At 44.8% G+C, this 14,096-nt stretch overlaps 1 protein-coding gene across 1 annotated transcript in view; it reads right to left on the minus strand.

Moving 5' to 3' along the window:
• SCTR (secretin receptor) overlaps positions 1-14,096 on the minus strand; it is a 75,169-nt gene that overhangs the window by 40,815 nt on the left and 20,258 nt on the right. The window contains exon 4 of the mRNA XM_035006547.1: positions 12,725-12,845. Within this exon, the coding sequence (XP_034862438.1) occupies positions 12,725-12,845 (121 nt within the window). The remainder of the gene's footprint in view (positions 1-12,724; positions 12,846-14,096) is intronic.

Below are 14,096 nucleotides of genomic sequence, written 5' to 3' on the forward strand. Positions count from 1 at the left end.
CGGACAACCAGCTAGCAGAGACAAGAAGAAAAAGGGCATGGCATGTCCCGACTTTGAAGGCAAGGATACTAAGGCCCAGAGAGGATTAGTGTCTTGTTCAAGGTCACACAGCCCCGGGCGCCTGGGTGGCTCAGTTGGTTAAGCGACTGCCTTCCTTCGGCTCAGGTCATAATCCTGGAGTCCCTGGATGGAGTCCCGCATGGGGCTTCCTGCTCGGCGGGGAGTTTGCTTCTCCCTCTGACCCTCCCCCCTCTCATGCTCTCTCTCTCATTCTCTCTCTCTCAAATAAATAAATAAAATCTTAAAAAAAAAAAAAAGGTCACACAGCCCCTAAGAGCCAGAGGAACGCACATGTATTTGTAATTGCCGAACCCACACCTTTCCTGCCACCACACCAACTCTCTGGAATATTCTTCCCTATGGAGAGCCAAAGCCCTTCCACCAGCCAGCTCTGAGGGGGTATCAGCTTCTGTAAACAGAGCAATAAACAGCCCGGTAGAGCAGTCCACACAGCTAATAGGGTGACCCTGAAATGTTCCCACAAAATGCTGGGAAGGCCTTGGCCACCTAACCCGGAATAGCTGAAGAGTTAATTTTTTATTTGTGATAAGTGTGCTGGGCTTGGTGACAGCCCCATGAGTGGCATTTCCTGTGACTCGTCTGTGATCAAACATTAACCTCCTCCCCCAGGAGGACTGAGCAGCTTAACCATTAACCCTGTGCCCCCCACCGAGAGCCCCTCCTGCTTCAGGTGCCAGGACAGATCTTTGCTGGGGCTGGAGGTCCTGTGGGCCCATGGGCCTCGGTGGCCTGGGGACCTGGGCAGTCTCGAGAGCAGGGCCCGGGGCCAGCCTGCAGGCGACCTAGCCCCAGCCCTCCGCAGGCCTGGTTCTGACGTGGACAACCACACCAACGGTTCGCCCTCTTTGCTGTTTCTCCTCTCCCTCCGTCTCTGAGGGAGTTGTCCCCCCTCCTCGGCCACACATTCATTCCAAACTCTGAGATCGATATTCTGCTCTGCGTTCTCAACCTCTCAGCAGAGTGAGCCTGAAGACTTTTCTAGCAGGCCTGGTACTCGGACATCCTCTGCCTCGAGGGCTTTTAAACTAGGCTTTCAAAGCAACAGATCCCCTTTCCTAAATGAAAATTGCTGAAGGCCGATGTGCCAAACAGATCCAAGAGGCTGAGCCCTGTGTGGTGGGGTAAGGGGAAGGTGGGGAGAGGAGCCTGGCCACCTTCTCACTCACCTTCCCCGGGACCTTCTTAAATACTTAAGACTTTCTTTATCTTAAATACATTCTTAAATACTGCAAATACAACACAGTGCTTTTCCCAGGTGAGGAGAGTGAGGTCCGGAAGAAAGGCTGTGCTCAGGGCTTTCCCCACATCTCCCCAAGGGAGTTAGAGGGACAACCAGGGCAGGAGTCCCTCATGAGCTTTCTCAGACCTGGATGCACAATTAGGACTACGTGGGAGCCTTAAGGAAAAAGGATGACAAGACCTGCTCCAGATCAGTCAACCCAGAAGCTGGTGTGGGCATGTTCACAGCCACCCCAAGCCCTGTGAAGGGGAGGTCGGCATCCGTCTGGTGCCTGGATAGTGGTTCATGGATAGAAGAACCTCCCAGGGCAGGGCTGAGCGTACAGGTAGACAGAGGGCCCAAGCAGAGCCTACCCATCCATGGCAGAGGCCAGCTAAACCAGAGCTGCGGGCGTTCAGGAAATTGTTCCTGGAAGAGCCTAAAAAGCAGAGTAGTTGGCAGAGTGAGGAAGAGGGAATGGTGTCGTAGCAGAGGGATCAGCATGTGCAAAGGCCTGGAGGCACCAAGAAATTGATATTGTCATGATACTGTAAGCAACATGGTTGAGCCAAAGGGAAATGTTTGGGATGGAGGCATGGACAAGATCCAAGTAGGCACTGGACCTCATCCTGGAACCACTGAAGAACAGTGGGACATTTCAAACACATCAGATGCTAATTCTTTTTTTTTTTTTTTTAAGATTTTATTTATTTATTTGACAGAGAGAGACACAGCGAGAGAGGGAACACTAGCAGGGGGAGCGGGAGAGGGAGAAGCAGGCTTCCCGCCAAGCAGGGAGCCCAATGCAGGACTTGATCCCAGGACCCTGGGATCATGACCTGAGCCGAAGGCAGACGCTTAACGACTGAGCCACCCGGTGCCCCCATCAAATGCTAATTCTTAAAATAAGCGTCCCTTACTTCTCAGGAGGAGCTGAAGTTCCCCCGTATCTCTCCCAGAGGCCTAGCATTCTAGACCTTCTTTCTCGGGGCTGAATGAAAGGCCCATGCCCTGTCACTGGAATTTTAGGCATTCACGTGCGGGACATGCAGGCAGAGGTCAGCTGCCAACTCTGCAGCACCCAGGGCTGGCCTTGTCGGTACCTCGTTCTCTGCTGTTCCAGACACAGCATCTGGGGTAGCAGGAGGGCTCAGGAAATCAGCAGGCTCAGGCTCAATGGTGCCCCCCCAGTGAGTACTGCAAGACCACAGCCTGCCTCCCCACGAGCAGCTTTCGTAGCCAGCAAAGAGGAAGGAAAGGCTTGGACTATGGGAAAAAGTCATCCTGCCCTGTCCGTTGTGCAGAGGATGGGTGAATCGGTTAAAGCACGTTGCAACATCCCGCTGTCCAGCACTCCCCGATTTCCCCCCTGCGTCTGGCTGCTCCTGACAATGCATGCTGGGGACCTCGAGGCTGGCGTCTGGGCACCTCTTCTTCCCTCTCACCCCCTCAACTTGTGCGGCCTCAATCCCTTTGTCACCTGTACAGAGGGCTTCCCCAGCCCTGACCCCTCCTCTGAAGTCTCAGCTCTGCATGGCTGGCACTCACCTCCTGATCTTTGTCTCTCCTCCCCCCTGAATACCTGGCCTTCCTTGGCCCCATCTTCCTGTTGCTCAGGTGGAACACTTGAGGGGTCATCCTGGACACGCCCTCTCACACCTTGCTCCTGAGTCAAGTCATCACCACGTCTTGTCTGGGTTACCATCTAGACCTGTCTCCCATGTGCCAACTCCTCTCCACCTCCACCTCCCCTCAGGAGAAGACCTTGCTCGTATCTCCTTGGTCTTTACCTTTTCTTTACACACCAACCTCATTTTCAAATTGCTAGCCCCCGAATGCCATTGTCTGAAGGCTTTCTCCAGCCACTGGAGCCCACTTTCCCCCCAAGTACAGCAGGCTGGGAGTGCAGGAGAATCAACACTCCCTCCCCAGAAAGCAGCCCAGGTCCTGACTTGATGGGGAATTGGTGGGTAAATATCCCAGCTCCTCTGCCCCTCCGAGGCATGTGTCCTGTGCTGGCTCCTAACGTGGCCCCAGAGGGCTACGAGCAATAAAACTGTCAGGTTGCCCCAGCATGAATGGCCGGTTAGCACCATTCGACAATGGTGTGATTCCCTGCCCTGTGTGGAAAGCATTACACCCCTTCCTTACCCTGTTCTTCCCTGTCCCTCAGTATCCAGCAAGGTGGCAAAAGCTTGAACCGCTTGGAAAAAGATGGAAAACTGTCTTCAGTTGAGCAGTGGTTGCTAAGTATCTGTTAAAGTTCTAGCTGTCCTGAATGCAAAAAAAATAGAGAACTAAACGAAAAGAACACCAGTGCTCACAGTGATAATGCCAAGTTTAAGGTCCTCCTTCCCTTCTCTGTCTCAGCTCCCCACACTCCTACTGGTGGTTCCTGGGATAGCTGCCAAATTAGCTACTTGCATTTGAATCCTCTTCCCAGCACCTGCTTCCTGGAGCCTTGCTAGTCCAGATGACCATTATCCACTGCCTGGACCACTAGCTTTTTTTTTTTTTTTAACATTATGACACCACTTACGTAGTTTTCTTTCTTTCTTTCTTTTTTTAGGTATGTACGATGTTTTTTTTCTTTTTAAGTTTAAATTCAATTAGCCAACATATAGTAAATCATTAGTTTCAGATGTAGTGTTCAAGAATCCATCAGTTGTGTATAATGCCCAGTGCTCATCTCATCACGTGTCCTCCTTAATGCCTATCACCCAATTACCCCGTCCTCCCACCCACCTCCCCTCCAACAACCCTCAGTTTGCTTCCTATAGTTGAGAGTCTCTCATGGTTTTTCTCCTTCTCTGATGACTTCCCATTCAGTTTTCCCTCCCTTCTCCTCTGATCCTCTGTGCTTTCTTATGTTCCACATGTGAGTGAAACCATATGATAATTGTCCTTCTCAGATTGACTTATTTCATTCAGCATAATCCCCTCCAGTTCCATCCATGTTGAGCAAATGGTAGGTATTCATCCTTTCTGATGGCTGAGTAATATTCCATGGTATATATATACCACCTCTTCTTTATCCACTCATCTGTTGATGGACATCTTGGCTCTTTCCACAGTTTGGCTATTGTGGACTCATTCAATGCAATCCCTATCAAAATACCATCAACATTCTTCACAGAGGTGGAACAAATAATCCTAAAATTTGTATGGAACCAGAAAAGACCCTGAATAGCCAGAGGAATGCTGAAAAAGAAAAGCAAAGCTGGCGGCATCACAATTCCGGACTTCAAGCTCTATTACAAAGCTGTCATCATCAAGACAGTATGGTACTGGCACAAAAACAGACACATAGATCAATGGAACAGAATAGACAACCCAGAAATGGACCCTCAACTCTATGATCAACTAATCTTTGACAAAGCAGGAAAAAATATCCAATGGAAAAAGGACAGTCTCTTCAATAAATGGTGCTGAGAAAATTGGACAGCCACATGCAGAAGAATGAAACTGGACTATTTTCTTATGCCATACACAAAGATAAACTCAAAATGGATGAAAGACCTAAATGTGAGACAGGAGTCCATCAAAATCCTAGAGGACAACAGAGGCAGCAACCTCTCTGACCTCGTCCACAGCAACTTCTTGCTAGACACGTCTCCAAAGACAAGGGAACGGAAAGCAAAAATGAACTATTGGGACTTCATCAAGATAAAAAACTTTTGCACAGTAAAGGAAAGAGTCGACAAAACCAAAAGACAACTGACAAAATGGGAGAAGATATTTGCAAATGACGTATCAGATAAAGGGCTAGTATCCAAGATCTATAAAGAACTTATCAAACTCAACACCCAAAAAACAAATAATCCAGTCTAGAAATGGGCAAAAGACATGAACAGACGTTTCTCCATAAAAGACATCCAAATGGCCAACAGACACATGAAAAAATGCTCAATATCACTTAGCTTCAGGGAAATACAAATCAAAACCACAATGAGATACCACCATACTAGTCAGAATGGCTAAAATTAACAAGTCAGGAAACAACAGATGTTGGTGAGGATGTGGAGAAAGGGGAAACCTCTTACACTGTTGATGGGAACACAAGCTGGTACAGCCACTCTGGAAAACAGTGTGAAGATTCCTTAAAAAGTTGAAAATAGAACTACCCTACAACCCCAATGCAGCAATTACACTACTAGGTATTTACCCCAAAGATACAAATGTAGTGACCTGAAGGGGCACCTGAACCCCAATGTTCATAGCAGACCACTAACTTTCCAGTGGGTGCCTCAGAACATCCTCCTGTCTTTCTCCAACCCACCTTCCATGCTGCAGCAAAGGTGATCTTTGCATAATGCAGAGGACCTTATTGCTCCCCTCTTAAGACTCTCTAGGGCTTTCCATTGCTCTAAAGATCAGGATGAAAATCCTCTACGTGGCCAATGAGCTCGTGTGTGCCGTGGTCCTGCTGCCTCTCAAGCTCATTTTGTAATAAGCTCACTCTCATCCCTAGGCTGTGTTCTGGCCACCTCGGCTTTCCTCCCATCACAAGTGTACTCCACTGTTCCCCCAGCCCCCCGACTGCTCTTTCTCCTTTTTGCATAAGAAAGATTACTCATCCTTAGGTCTGGGCTCAAACATAGCTTCCCAGGGTCCCAGGAAAGCCCTCCCAGGGTTGCAGACCAGGTCAGGGTCCCTCGCTGCATAATTACACAGAGCCACACACCACACTCAACTCATCTCATTCCCATTTGACAATAATTTGTGATTATTTGATTAACCCCTCCCTCATCAACCAGTCATAACAGCTGTAGCAGAGACTGTCCATCTTGCTCACTGACAGAGCGTGATTTTGTTCAAGGTGCCACACACACAGCTAAAAAATCTCCATCTCCAGCCTCAGGTGCAGCCAGAGGTGGCCATGCAGTCCAGTTCTGGCCAGCGAAGAATGAGCAGAAGTCACCTGGAGAGCTTCAGGACTTCCTAGTGTATCTCACCCTTTCTTCTGGTGACTCTCCTCTTCCTGCCAGAAACAGGTACTCTCACCTCCTGCCTGGAGGTATGGCAGCCTTTTTATGACCATGAGGCAAACAGCACACACTAAGCAGAAAGACTGAAGGAGTCTGGGATCTGGTGACACCCTGGAACTTTGCACCAGTTCTGGACTTTCTGTAATGTGCAAAAAAAAAGTCAACTCCTATTTGGTGAAGCTAGCCTACCACGCTTCTGCTACATGTGGAAAAATACATCCCTCAGTGATTAGAGAGGAGTCTGTGGTCCTTTTTTCTCACCATTGTATTCTCTGCTCTCACCAGTCCCACCTCATAACAGTAAGTGCTATATTTTGTGAATGAATGCTTGTAATTTCACACCAACTCCATAAAAAACATTTGGCAACTGAGACCCAGAGTCGTTAAGTAACTTGTTCAAGGTCACACAGTCTGTCTAATTTATTTACTTATTTTTATTTTATTTTTGAGACAGAGAGAGTGAGGTGGGGGAGGGGAGGTGCAGAGGGAGAGGGAGAGAGAGAATGTTAAACAGATTCCCTGCTGAGCATGGAGCTGATACGGGGCTCGGTGCGGGGCTTGATCTCACAACCCTGAGATCATGACCTGAGCCAAAATCAAGAGTTGGATGTTTAACCGACTGAGCCACCCAGGCGCCCCCAGTCTGTCTAATCTAAAAGCCTAGGCCCCTCTCCTCCACTCCCCTCCTCTTCCTCTTTCCTTGTAAACAATAAGGTAAAATTCACATAACAGAGATGGAGGCTGCCTTCCCTTTTAGCTCACAGCACATTCCACCGTCATTGCCACCAGTAGTCAGGCGCCATGTGAAGGTGAAGTGGGAAAGACAGAGAGAGGAGGAGGAGGCTGAGGCAGAGGAGATGAGAGGAGGGAAAAAGCATTGTACAGCAGGCAGAGCCACCGGGGCACAGCCGAGTTCTAGGGAGTGTCTGTGCCACCTGCTGCTAGACAAGGGGAGGAGTCCCTGACCCAGCCATGGTGCACAGTGAGAAACTGGATAACCAACAGATCAAAAATTTCAAGAACAAAGGCCATGACTTGGAGGGAAGACTTTCGCAAAAGGGTATATGTGGCCTTTACGTCAGCAAACTGCATAACCTAGATGAAATGGGTAAGTTCCTAGAAACACACAACCTACTGAGACAAGCATGAACAGATAGAAAATCTGAGCAGACCTCTAATTAATAAAGAGATTGAGTCAATAATAAAAAATTTCCATTTCCCAACAAAGAAAAGTCCAGATGGCTTTGCTGATGAATTCTGCCAAACATTTAGAGAAAAATTAACACCAATCCTCCTCAAACACTTCCAAAAGAGGGAAAAAGGGGAATAACTTCAAAATCATTCTATGAGGCCCCTGTTATCTTGCTACCAAAGCCAGATAAAGACATTACAAGAAAACTACAGACCAATATCCTTGATGAACATTAATGCAAAAATCTTAAACAAAATACCAGGAAACTGAATTGAATAGTATAATCCATTAAAAGGACTATATACTATGACCAAGTGGGATCTATCCCTGCAATGCAAGGATGGCTCAACATATGAAAATCGGTCAATGTAATATACTACATTCACAGAATACAGAACAAAAACCACATGATCATTTCAATTGATGTAGAAAAAGCATGTGACAAGGTTCAGCCCTCTTTCATGATAGAAACACTTAACAAACTAGGAATAGAAGGAAACTGTCTCAACATAATAAAAGCCATATGTGACGAGCCCACAGTGAATTTCACACTCATTGGTGAAAGACAGAAAGCTTTTCCTGTAAGATCAAGAATAAGACAAGGATGCCTGCTATCACCACATGTATTCAGAGTAGTACTGGAAGTCTTAACCTTAGCAATTAGGCAAGAAAAGGAAATAAAAGGCATCCAAATTGGAAAGGAAGAAGTAAAATGATCTCTGTTCACAGACAACATAATCTTGTATGTAAAAAATCCTAAACATTCCACAAAAAAAACCTGTTGAACTAATAAATGGACTCAGCAAAGTTGCAAGATAGATACAAAGTCAACACACAAAAATCAGTTGTATTCCTATACACTAATGAGGAGCAATCTGAAAAGGAAAGTAAGAAATGAATCAATTTACAATAGCATAAAAAAATAAAACACTTAGGAATAGACCCAACCAATGAGGTTAAAGACTCGCATGCTGAAAGTGACAAAATGTTGCTGAAAGAAATTAAAGACACAAATAAATGGAAAGACATCCTGTGTTCATGGATCAGATGATTTAATATTGTTAAGATGTTGATACTACCCAAAGCAATCTCTAGATTCAAAGCAATCCCTTCAAAACCCCAACGGCATTATTTGCAGAAATAGAGAAACCTATCCTAAAATTCATATGGAATCTCAAGGGACCTGGAAACAGCCAAATCAATCTTGAAAGAACAAAGTTGGAAGTATCACACTTTCAGATTTCAAAACTTACTACAAAGCTACAGTAATCAAAACAGTGTGGCACTGGCAGAAAGACAGACATATAGACCAATGGAAAAGAATAGAGAACCCAGAAATAAACCCTCATATATATGGTCAAAGGATTTTTGACAAGGGTGCCATAACCATTCAGTGGAAAAAAGTTTTTCAACCAATGGTGTTGGAAAAACTGGATATCCACATGTGAAAAAATGAAGCTGGACCACATATAAAAATTTCCTCAAAATGGACAAAGGACATAAATGTAAGAACTAAAACTCTAAAAATCTTTGTATAAAACATATGGAAAGAGCTTCGTGAGATTCAACTTAGCAATGATTTATTGGATATGACCTCAAAAGCACAGAAAGCAAAAGTAAAAAATAGATGCATTGAACTATATCAAACTTAAAAACTTCTGTTCATCAAAGCACACAATCAACAGAATGAAAAGGCAACCTACATAATGGGAGAGATTATTTACAAGTTGTAGAGCTAATCAGGGGTCAAGACCAAGAATATATAAAGAACTCCTATAATTCAACAGCAAAAGAACCAAACAACCCTATTTTTAAATGGACAAAGGACTTGAATAGACACTTCTCCAAAGAAGACATACAAATGACCAACAAGCTCATGAAAAGATGCTCAACATTCATCACTCATTATCAGGGAAATGCAGATCAAAACCACAATGAGATACCACCTCACACCCATTAGGATGGCAACTATCAAAAAAACCCCAATAAAGTAGCAAGTGTTGGTGAAGATGTGGAGAAATTAGAACTCATGTGCACTGCTGGTGAGAATGTGAAATAGGACAGCCACTATGGAAAAAACCAGTATGCCAGACCCTGAAAAAATTAAAAATAGAATTACCATATAATCCTTCAATTTCATTCCCAGGTATATACCCAAAAGAATTGAAAGCAGAGACTTGAAGAGATATTTGCCCACCCATGTTCATAGCAGCATTATTCACAGTAGATAAAAGGTGGAAACAAGTCAAGTGTTCTTTCATGAATGAACAGATAAACAAAATGTGGAAGTTCTGCTATATGCTGCAACATTGATGAATCTTGAGGACATTATGCTAAGTGAAATAAGCCAATCACAAAAAGACAAACACTGTATGATTTCAGTTATATGTGGTATCTAGAATAGTCAAATTCATAGATAGTAGAATGGTGGTTGCCAGAGGATAGGGGAAGGGAGAAAAAGGGGCTGGTTTGGTTTTTTGTTTGTTTGCTCTTTAATAGGCTCCGCACTGGGCTTGAACTCACGACCCTGAGATCAAGACCTGAGCTGAGATCAAGATTGGAACACTTAACCAACAGAGCCACCCAGGCGCCCCAAGGGAGTTGTTGTTTTAACGAATATAAAGAGTTTTAGAGACTAGATGCCCAACAAGGTGAATGTCCTTAACACTACTGCATTGTACCTCCAGAATACTTAAGGTAAATTTTATGTTACGCGATTTTTACTAAAATTCAAATTTCTCAAATTCAAAAATGATTACGATAGCACATTTTATGTTATACGTATTTTATCACAGTTAAAAAGAAAAAAAAAACAAACCACTGACAACATCAAATGGTGGCAAGGATGTGGACCAACAAGCACTCTCATTCATTGTCACGGAGTGCAAAATTGCATGGCTACTTTGGAAGACGGTTTGGCAGTTTCTCACAAAACTTATGAACATACTCTTACCGTATGATCCAGCGATCAAGCTCTTTGGTATTTTATCCAAATGAGTTGAAAACTTCTGCCCACGCATAGCAGCTTTATTTATAATTATCAAAATCTGGAAGCGACCAAAATGTCCTTCAGCAGTAAGTGAATGGGTAAACTGTGGTACATCCAGACAATGGAATATTATTCTGCTCTAAGAAGAAATGTGTTATCAAGCCATGAAAAGAAATGGAGAAAACCATAAATGCATATTACTAAGTGATGGGAGCCAATCTGAAAAGGGTACATATTGTATGATTCCACCTATATGAGGTTCTAGAAAAGGCAAAACTATGGAGACAGTAAAAAGGTCAGTGGTTGCCAAGGGTTAGGGGAAAGAGAGGGATGAATAGGTAGAGCACAGAGGACTTTTAGGGCACAGAAACTACTCTGTCCAATACTATGATGGTGGACACATGTCATTATACATTTGTCAAAACCCACAGAATGTACACCCAAGAGTGAACCCAAATGTAAACTATGGACGTTGGATGGTAACATTGTATCAATGCAGGTTCATCAATTATAACAAGTGTATCACTCTGTTATAGGTTGTTCATGAGGGAGGAGGCTGTGTTTGGGTGGGGAGCAGAGAGTATATGGGAACTCTGCATTTTCTGCTCCATTTTGCAGTAAATTGCTCTAAAAAATAAAGTCTATTTAAAAATTCATATAACAGGGGCGCCTGGGTGGCTCAGTTGGTTAAGCGACTGCCTTCGGCTCAGGTCATGATCCTGGAGTCCCGGGATCGAGTCCCGCATCGGGCTCCCTGCTCGGCGGGGAGTCTGCTTCTCCCTCTGACCCTCCTCCCTCTCACGCTCTCTGTCTCTCATTCTCTCTGTCTCAAATAAATAAATAAAATCTTTAAAAAAAAAATTCATATAACATACAATTAGCCCTTATCCATTCTAAAGTGTACGATTCAGTGGAATTTGGTACAGTCACTGTTAACACACACCCATCACCTCTATCTGGATCTAAGATATTTTCACCACCACCAAAAGGGAACCGCTAAGAATTACTCCTCATTCTCCCTCCCCTTGGCCCCTGGCAGCTACCAATCTAATTTCTCTCTGTATGGATTTGCCTGATCTGGACATTTCATATAAATGGAATCATACCATACATGGCCTTCTGTAACTGGCTTCCTTCACTTAACATGTTTTCAAGATTCATCCATGTTGTAGCATGTTCAGTACTTCATTTCTTTTTAAGACTGAATAATGTTCCATTGTGTGTATAGACCACATTTCCTTATCCATACATCAGTTGATGGACACTTGGGCTGTTTCTGCCTCTTGGCTATTGAGACTAGAGGCTCTATGAATATATGTGTACAAGTCTTTGTTTGAATACCTGTAATAGATTCTTTTCTTAATGCTACACACCTCCTTACCTTTAGATGGGGAAAGTTAAAAAGCAGAATAGAAATAAAATTAACATTTCAGTATCAAATGTTTAAAAAAATTTTTTAAAGTCTTTATTTATTTATTTGACAGAGAGAGAGAGATCACAAGTACGCAGACAGGCAGGCAGGTAGAGGGAGAGGGAGAAGCAGGCTCCCTGCTGAGCACGGAGCCCGACGTGGGGCTCGATCCCAGGACCCTGGGATGATGACCTGAGCCGAAGGCAGACGCTTAACTGACTGAGCCACCCAGGTGCCCCTTCAATATCAAATTAATGGTATTTTTCAATGATTAATAATAATGTTTAAATGAATAATATTTAAGAATCATCAGTATTTAACACACTTTATCTCATGCATCATTATAAACCCAAAGTAGACATTGTCACCTCCATCGTGTACATCAAGAAACTGAGGCTCAGCAGGTTAAATAACTTGTCCATGGTTACACAGCCAGTGAGTGGGAGCCAATGTTGGACCCCAGGTTTTTCTGACCCCTCGCTGCCTCTCTGACTACCTCACTTATCAAACTGGCAGAGGAGGTGAGAGAATGGATAGGAGGTACACTGCCTTGACTAGGAATTCTCACCAAACTCTTACCTTGGTGAAGTCATTATGCAGAAGTTGGTGGTATGAAAACACAGACTGTATTTACGAGCCCAGAGAAACGGTGAGTGGTGATGATCTGGCTTTTTGGGTATGTGTCAACTGCTCGTTGGGATCATTCCAGATCCTCCCCCCAGGTGATTATCTGAATGAATAGAGCTAGTCCAGCCCCCTACATCCCCAACCCATCGAGCCTCCCTTACCCCAGTGGGACTGGACACTATCCACGTCCAAGCGTGGACTGAAGTGAGCCACATACCTGGGGCTGGCTGCTCCGTGCCCAGGTCTCCTGGCTTCTCTTTGGAGAGTTCCTGTAGGCACTGATCCCGTTCCTCCCGCAGCACCCGCAGCACATCACACAGTCCGGGGAGAGTGCCCACCTGCAAGTCCAAAACCCAGAATGCTCATCGCGGCCTCTAACTCCAGGGTACCACAAAAAGACTTTCTGTGAGCAAGAGTGGGGCCAGACAGTGGGGATTCAACATGAGGAAGGCAAAATCTGTGCCAGCAAGGATTGGATGCAGCCACTCCTGGGAGAGAATTCAGACCACAGCTGGGACAGCCAGGAGGCTCAAACAATCTGTAGCTTGTCCACTGCAAATCTTGCTCTGAAGTTTACCAAGACTCCCGAGCCCAGTGAGTTACTTGCTTTCTGGGCACCTTACTATTATTAGTCTGTAGGACTTCATTTATTCCAACAGTGTTTTTTTCTCAGGTTTGGCAAGCTTGGTTTTGGTTGGAAGGTCTTTGAAAGCTCCTCTTAACCATCTCCAAGCTCCCCAAAAGAGCGTCTATGTCCACCCCAGCCAAACAGCGATGGACAGAGGAGTTAGACAGGAAGGATTAGCACACAATCCTGGCTTCCTAGCTCTTCCTAGAGTAGACTTCCTGAGCATGGCTCGCTTCTTTTATTTGTGCCTGACACATGATAAATATGTGAGTGATTGGTGAATGAATGAATGAGTGAGTGAATGAATGAATGAGTGAATTAACAACTGAAAAGATCAATGAATTGGACTCCTACTTTACTTCCTACAGAGTATGGAATTTTAATATTAGAGTTTTTTCACATACATTATTACCTTATTTAATCCTCAAAATAACCCTGTAAAGAGACCCAGAAAAGGAAACTGAAGCCCATAGTGGTTAGGGCATGTGACCAAGGTCCGACACCCAGGATTCTCAGTTTCAGAGATCAACCTTCCAAGAGGTCAAGGGCCAGGTTTTATAACCTCTTGTCAACCCTGCACTAATGCTTTGTAGGTGGAAATGTCAACATAATGGAGCAGGAGGAGAAGTGTCTGGGGACAAGGCCATGCTCCAAAATGGTGCAAATCAACAAAACTCTGGGCCAGAGAAGGGCAGCTAAGGTAGTACTGCATTCCAAAGATTCCAAAGGCAAACATAAATGATCTGATTATCTCTTAAGTTTGGATCTTCCACACCCTTCACTAACGCTGTCAGGGAGTATCTATCCGCAGGCTGCCTGGGTGGCTCAGTCGGTTAAGCATCCAACACTTGATTTTGGCTCAGGTCATGATCTCAGAGCCCTGTGTTAGTCTCCGTGCTGAGCATGGAGTCTGCATGAGATTCTCTCTCTCTCCCTCTGCCCACACCCCCCACCCCCACTC

This window comes from Mirounga leonina, unplaced genomic scaffold (genome assembly GCF_011800145.1).
Source record: "Mirounga leonina isolate KUSES-001 unplaced genomic scaffold, KU_Mleo_1.0 Mir_151, whole genome shotgun sequence".
Classification (NCBI taxonomy): Eukaryota; Metazoa; Chordata; class Mammalia; order Carnivora; family Phocidae; genus Mirounga; species Mirounga leonina.